At 36.4% G+C, this 7,958-nt stretch overlaps 1 protein-coding gene across 1 annotated transcript; it reads left to right on the forward strand.

Annotated features, from left to right (window-relative positions):
- Positions 1 to 2,958: 2,958 nt before the first annotated feature.
- Positions 2,959 to 6,744, forward strand: LOC115431656 (collagenase 3-like). Its single transcript, XM_030152219.1, has 11 exons — positions 2,959 to 3,066; positions 3,252 to 3,371; positions 4,005 to 4,132; positions 4,471 to 4,619; positions 4,703 to 4,828; positions 5,209 to 5,370; positions 5,632 to 5,821; positions 5,899 to 6,029; positions 6,124 to 6,289; positions 6,416 to 6,519; positions 6,641 to 6,744. Exons 1-11 carry the CDS (start codon positions 2,959 to 2,961, stop codon positions 6,742 to 6,744), a joined length of 1,488 nt encoding a protein of 495 aa, XP_030008079.1.
- Positions 6,745 to 7,958: the final 1,214 nt, after the last annotated feature.

Genomic DNA, 7,958 nt, shown 5'->3' on the forward strand with positions numbered 1-7,958 from the left:
AACTTTCTAATAATATATCACATGATAGACAAAGATGTTGAGAACTTCCTCTTTCTTTCCATCCAAAATGGCCGACATCAGAGAAAGCTAATTTTATGGAAAGGGGAGAGAGAGTGTACGGAAGCGTATTGCATTCACAAAAAAAAATAATTTCGGCTCTGTTTTTCTGAATTAATGAGATAATTATCTCATAATTACGAGAAAAAATAAGTAAAAAAAAAAAAATCGGTGCTGTTTTTCTGAGTTTATGAGATACTGTTTCCTGAAAAAAAAAAAAAAGCTCTGTTTGAAGCGTAAGAGTGCAAATATTATTTGTTTAATTATTTTCTGATTATAATAATAATGTGTCCATTGAAATGTCAGGGATGTTATATGTACTTCTGAGAACAGTTAAAATACAGCATGTGTGTTCAGAAATTATCATTCTTTTATAAATAACTATTGTTGTGGACACTAGGGCAGTCTTGATGTATTTAATGCTGTGGTGGAGAGACAGGACTGATGCAGAGAGATTTCTTTACGAGATAATTTTCTTCAAATGGATAATAAATTAAAGGAAAATCCTGAATCAATGAATGAATGAAAACTACATTTCCACATGGGTACACTGTGGCATGTATGTAAAGGCTGATTTGTTGATTCTGATTGATCAACACAGGAATGCAACTGTGGTGTACATGCTGTAAAAATAAAAATAAAAATATCTTTAAAGTCTAAATGCTAAGATGTTTATTTATTTAATTATTATCCCACCCCACAAAGGGGAGGCAAGGAGTATTGGTTTTGGTCTGGTTTGTTTCTTTGTTAACACTTTAGCAGCAAAACTATAGGTTAAATTCATACCAAATTGGATTTATAGATTACCAGTGACCCAGAATAGATGTGGTTACATTTTGGGAGAAGTAGGCCAAAGATCACTTTCATTTTTTTAAAGAATTTTTTAAATCTTTTTTTTCCCCATTTACTTATAATGGCCAAAATGTGTCTATGCTGTCTATATCTATGCTGACATCATCATATACCATGATGACATCAGCTGGATCGATTCCAAAATAAGATACAATACATGCGAGGGGTGGGGTTTGTTGTGCCTGGAACCACTTGTTTATTTATTTATTTATAACCTAAAAAAAAAAAAATCTAGATTAAATTAGGAAATAAAAAACATAATTTGACAATTTTGTCCACCTTGGATTTCAAGAAGATCTGCAAAGATAAAAAAAAAAAAAAATGTATGTTAAATCTTAAATACTTTGATAAGATGAATTGTAAAACAAATGACATAAGTACTGGATGGTGAGTGTTCTCAAGACATAAGATAGTGTTATTACATAAAGGTATTACATAAAATGGTATTACATATGTACATAAACCTATGTTACATATGGGTTTATGAACATTGATTTAATCCTTAAAGTCACAGAAATTTTTGTTTTAACATTTAACTTCCAAAATGATTAACTCTTCCTAAATGATATTAGCCTTTGTATTTTACATTATTTCAGCAAAAAAGAAAGTACTTTCCTGTATTCAATTTACTGATCACGTGGATGTTCACAAAAACTCAGAGTTAATTCAAAGCTTATGATGTCAAAACAAAGACAACTGAAGAAACAGTGACTTTTTCAGCAAAATATACCATTAACTGAACGTAAAAGCAGAGGTCTACAACCACTGTCATTTGTCAAACTACATGGGCTTTAGCAGTGAATCAGTGTTGCAGAAAATGACAGTGTTTCTATGTTTACTGTGGAGCCTCTGCACATCCAATGAATATATTGATGCTGCTGAAAAGCTGAGAAACTGCAATTTACCTGAATTATTTAAATGCTTTGATAGGATTAGTGGGTCAAAAGTTATTAAACATTCTAGATCAGCAGATACTTTCAGTGCCAGTGGATGTTTAAGTCTTTGAGGGTTAACAGATTTACACTAGAAAAAATGTGAACAGTGAAGGTGCTGTGAGTGTCTTGAAGTGGAAGTGGTAAAATAAGACTAACATTTGTTTTGCATTATAACCCATTCTCTCATTAATTAATAATAATAATAATAATAATGGATTAGATTTCTATGGCGCTTTTCAAGGCACCCAAAGCACTTTACATTAGTGATTAATTATTCATTCACTCTCTGGTGGTGGTAAACTACATCTGTAGCCACAGCTGCCCTGGGGCACCGAACAGCCCCTCCGACCACCACCAAACATTCATACGGATTCATACACCAGTGTGAGTGGCACTGGAGGCAAGGTGGGTGAAGTGTCTTTCCCAAGGACACATGACTAGGGAAGAGTGGGATTCGAACCGCCAACCCTTCCGCTCTACCTCCTGAGCCCATTCATACAAATCATACACTTTCATATTTCGACACAATACTGTATATTGAAAACTATGGCCAACTAGCCAATTTGCATCATTAGTTTTTTTCATTAATGGCCCAAATTTAGAAAAGTGTCATTACTTTTATTCAGGAGCAGGTTGATTGTAAACAAGTGTTATTTCTGCCCTTATAAATAACCTCTTGTTTCGATGTAATATTTTGCAAGAACTACAGCCATGTGATGTCAGGTATTTACCAAACTGGTCCATGAATATCTAAGGTCATCAAAATATTCCACTTGTTAGGTTTGCATGACATGATATAGAAATAAGAGATATAGAAAATCCAAATGCACAGGGGATAAAACTAGTAAAGCTCCTGATAAAGCTTCTCACTGAAAGGAAACAAGATCAAAGAGAAAAGAACATTTGCTTTAAGATTTTTTCATGACCACATGAACCATACATCAATTATCAACCATATCAGCTCCTCCCACTGTGTTATCAGAGGGTCACTCTTTAGACCCCTTCCCCCTCTCATACATGAGTTTATCTACCTTCTCTAGGAACTATTCTATCATATTCTATCAGAAAGATACAAGAACACAGTGGATAAGGAGAAGGGATAAGGTTTAACAGGATGTCTCTGGCTGCCTTTTGGTTGGTGCTGCTGGGTTGTTTGGCCCAGTGTCATGCAGCACCAACTGTTGCCCCGACGACTTCACCAGAGGACCAGGACCTGGCTGAGGTAATGCTATGTGTGTGTATGTGTGTAAAAAAAAACAATACACAACATTCACAACTAACCAGATAATGACTAAGATGAAGCTTGCTTGTTGGAAAATGAATTGAAAGTCTTAAGACACAGAGTGCGTGGTCAGGTAAGAAGTGTCAAAATAGACACATGTTAATTTTTTTTTCTGCTGCTCTCAGAGTTATCTTTTTCAGTTCTACTCCGATATTGGAACAAGAAATTCGACACTGCGAAGCCTCACCACCAACACCTCCTTCAGCGACAGTCTAGAAGCCATGCAGGCTTTCTTTGGCCTGGAGGTATTTACAGTGAATTCAAGGTTCAAACTAGCTCTAATAGTCAGTGGACTCTATGCACAGCCTCCCTACTTCCTGAACTTCAGGTGGGTCCTGTATTTCCTGTCTTTCATTATTGGACACACTGATTAATCCAGGCGTGTCTACTACTTCTTGTTGTGACTACTGATTAATTAGGCACACCTGGATTAATCAGTGTGTCCAATAATGAAAGACAGGAAATAACGGACCCACCTGAAGTTTAGGAAGTAGTGGGGTTGTGCATAGCCCATTCTTCATTTTGTAACAGGGAATATAACACCTACTTTAATTCCATAGTGAAAATAAATAAATTAACCTCCCAAGACCCAGCCATGGGTTTTCTGTCTACATTTGTGGACATGAGTTTCACAACTTTATACAAAAAAAAAAGCAAAGAAAACTGTCCACCACAAAGGACATTCCATAAAAATTTTAAAAACTGCATCTGAAAAAACTGTTGCATCATGATGTTTCCAATATAGGCACTTATTTAATAAAAAACAAAAAAAGCTTGTACTTTGCTGACATTTCTTAGGTCTCAGGAGGTTAAATTTAATCAGAGCTCATGTAATTCTGTTAAAATTGTTGTTGTTGCCTTCCATCACTTACATTCAGGTGACTGGCACCTTGAATAATGAGACACTGGAGGTGATGAAGGCACCCAGATGTGGAGTATCAGACATCAGCGAATATGGACACTTCCCTGGGAGACCCAAATGGGAGAAACGTCTGATAACCTACAGGTAAATGGACCTTTTATGAGGATGTCATTTTTTCACAACATTTGTCATATCATTGCTTTATTAAACCGAAATCTCCCTGCAGTGATAATATTGGTAATGACAAACATGCCATAACACAGGGGTCACCAACCCTGGTCCTCAAGATCTACTATCCCACATGTTTTAGATGTATCCCTCTTCCAACACACATGATTCAAATGATAAGCCTATCATCAAGCTCTGCAGAAGCCTGATAACAACCTTCAGGTGTGCTGGAAGAGGGAAACATCTAAAACATGCAGGATAGTAGATCTGGAGGACCAGGGTTGGTGACCTCTGCTGTAACTCATTTTGAACAGGATCACTCAGTACACTCCAGATCTGTCACAACGTCAGGTAGATGAGACTATCGCTAAGGCCTTCGAGCTCTACAGTGATGTGATCCCACTGAACTTCAAACAAATCTACAGCGGGACAGCAGACATCATGATTCTCTTCAAGGGTGGATGTGAGTCTGGAAAAAGCAAGAAGGGTTTACAGTCTGTCCTTATAATAACAAATGATTACACTATAACATCTGTTCTGTTGCAGATCATGGGGACTTTTACCCTTTTGATGGAGCAGGTGGAGTTTTGGCTCATGCTAACTCTCCTGGACGGGGACAAGGTGGAGATACACACTTCGATGATGATGAGAACTGGACTCTAACCCGAAGGGGTAAATATTTTTTTAACCTGTAACTTGACCTGCTCTCTGCAGAGGTAAATGTACTATGTACATTATGTGTAGGTTCAGTATGTTCAATGAGTAGCAGTTGAATTCTGATTAGAAGCAGAAAACAGAATGATGTGGATATTCAACTGGGTGGTCACCGAACTCTTCTGTTCGTTTATTTCTGGCCAGATTTTGAAAAGTAGCCATTTGATGTTAGAAATAAATAAATAAATAGTTACATCTTTGTGTAAGATAAATTTTCCTAAAACAAGTAAAAAAAAATAACCATGTAAAATGAAATACACAATGAATTTGTTAAATGGATTTTGCTCTCAATCTTTAAGGCCTGGCTCAGTTCTTTTCCCTGTAATTATACCGTTTAGGCGTGAATCTGCTGCTGGTCGCTGCCCATGAGTTTGGCCACGCTCTTGGCCTTGATCACTCCAGGGACCGTCGAGCACTGATGTATCCCACCTACCAATATGTCAACACAAATGGATACAGGCTGCCAGACGATGACAGACGAGGGGTTCAAGCCCTTTATGGTAAAGAAAAATAGCACTGAGGACTGTATACAACGGTGCATCTCATTAATGAATAGTAAAGGCAATCTCTCCATAAACTGACCTTTGTATCAGTCTCAATAAGGCAGGGACCATGTAATGGACAGTTTTTTGTACTCTGATGTTGTATCATTGTATCAAGTGTGTTTGACATAAACCTTTTTCTTTTATTTTTTTAAATGATCGTCATTATCAGAAATTATAATGAAGTTGATTCAAGATATTTGTAACTCCAACTTTCAGGTAGCCGAACACCACAACCAACACCAAAACCAAAACCTAAACCACGTCCTACTCCAGAACCTGGACCAGAGCCAGAGGAACCAACAGACCCAGATCCTCAGCCGTTCCCTGGAAATGAGCGTTGCAGTCGTGATCTGGTGTTTGATGCTGCTACCTCGATCAGAGGAGACCTGTTCTTCTTCAAAAATGGGTATTTTCTGTTTCTATGACTTTATGCAAAATATTAGGCCTTCATCTTTTGACACTTCAAAGTAAATTTCCCAACAGATATTATTGGAGAAAGACTACAGCAGCCCAAGGAATCCGGTTAACTAAAGTGAGCAGAAGATGGTCTGGCATAAACAGTGTTGATGCTGCTTATGAAGTTCCGAATGAGAATGTTTTTTACCTTTTTGAAGGTCAGGAATAAATATATTTAATAAATGAATCTAAATGTTCAAATCTATCTAAAGCTGAACATGATTTTAATACATTTTAGCCTTTTTGCCACAGGTCGACAGTATTGGGGCATCAGAGCATACTCAAAAAGAATTATTCCAGGATATCCGAAGTCCATCACCAACCTCGGCCTTCCCTCTTCAGTCAGAAAAGTGGATGCGGCCGTCTATGTGTCATCTACTGGGAAGACACTCATTTTTGTAAAGAACCAATACTGGAGGTGAGTTTTGGTCGCTGGTCATTTTTAGTAAGATAATGTGTCCACTGGTGTTAAACAAAGCTTTACAAAGATATTAAATACATGTACAAACCTTAGTAAAAACTATTTCTCATTTCACTTTAACAGTTATGATGAGGCAAGGAATCAAATGGACTATGGTTACCCACGATACATCACTCAGGATTTCAGTGGCATTGGCTCCAAAGTAGATGCCGCCTTTGAGAACTATGGTGAGAAACATGGTTTTTCAGATTTTAAACAAGTAAAAGCTAACCTTTGGCTACAAAAATGTGCCATCCATTATATTTAAGTGCACATTTGGATATAAACTTCAAATCCTCCTCTCCCCAGGATATCTGTATTTCTCAAATGGCCCCAGACAGAGCGAGTACTACTTACCATACAGGAGAGTGATGCGTGTACTGCTGAACTACGGCTGGCTCAACTGCTACTGAAAAAGAACAGACACTGCATTTTAACACTTATTTTTCATATCAGTTTGTCATGTTTATGGCAGTTTTATATAGATGATGTGGAAAACATGTCAGACTCATATATTTGTTCGGCTCCTGAGGTAAAGGACAATAATGACTATAATTGGTTTAAACATTGTTCAATGATCTCAGCAAGTTCATCATGAAATAAACAAAAATGACTTTATGAAATGAATAAATAACAAATATAGAGAACTATATAATAAGATCATGGAAATGTGAAATTATTATTAAACATCATGTGTCTTAACTCATGTACAATTTCACTGTGTCTATTGCAAAAACAGGATATGTCTTACACAATAAATAGCAAACAAGTTGATCTATTTGGAAACATTTGGAAATGTTTTTGCATCTTCTCATCTGTCTTTTGCATCTTTGTTTTTCTCAATGGTGCAATTCAAGGATTAGAGCCACAGTGCTTATTTGGCTCAATTTAAGCCACATGAGAAGAAATCTGATATATAACAAGGACTGAGTCATTTCTGTTTCCAAGAATGTGGTTGAATAAAGGATTTGGTGTTGTGTGAGAGCACAGAGTAAGGAAGTAGAAGTGACCAAATCATTAATCAGCAATTAACAATAATAGAAGAGAGTCAAATGAATCTTTTAATTCAATTAAAAAAAAAGTGGTGTAAATGTATTTTTAAATGAATGAAAACATAAAATATTTAATAAACTATGTTATAAAAACATTTTCCAGACAAGCTGAACTCAAACTGAAGAAAATTGAGGAGAAAAGCGAGTTCATGTAAGGTTTGAGACTCTATAACTTTTATATGCCATGTCTGTCACTCAAAACTTTTCATAAAATGTTCAGAACAGTTTCAAAGAACCATAATTGGTATGGATATATATTTTCATTGTGCACCACTGCATACTGCCAAAAACTTTACCACTTCCACTGAAGCCACCATGCAAGCACAATATGCTTTATGTTAAGACGAATTCTACTTGGAAAGGTATCCAAACTTGGTGCAAGCTACTTGTAATTACTTTAAGTCATCTGTATTTGAACACAATTCTTCCATCCTGATAATGGAATATATGGGTTAATGAATGCGGAATGGAAATGGAAATAACATACAGTGTCTGAATGAAGGAATTTCTCATCTGAATCCCATTCATCATTTGCTTTAGTATTTTTGTGCTTCCATGCTGTAAATTTCAATTAT

This window comes from Sphaeramia orbicularis, chromosome 13 (genome assembly GCF_902148855.1).
Source record: "Sphaeramia orbicularis chromosome 13, fSphaOr1.1, whole genome shotgun sequence".
NCBI lineage: Eukaryota > Metazoa > Chordata > Actinopteri > Kurtiformes > Apogonidae > Sphaeramia > Sphaeramia orbicularis.

Excerpts from the sequence above, each read along its gene's own strand:
- LOC115431656 (XM_030152219.1), top strand. The coding sequence starts at position 2,959 with ATGTCTCTGGCTGCCTTTTGGTTGGTGCTGCTGGGTTGTTTGGCCCAG. Across the intron at positions 3,067-3,251 it reads AGGACCAGGACCTGGCTGAG|AGTTATCTTTTTCAGTTCTA; the intron begins GTAATGCTATGT and ends TGCTGCTCTCAG. Across the intron at positions 5,822-5,898 it reads CTGTTCTTCTTCAAAAATGG|ATATTATTGGAGAAAGACTA; the intron begins GTATTTTCTGTT and ends ATTTCCCAACAG.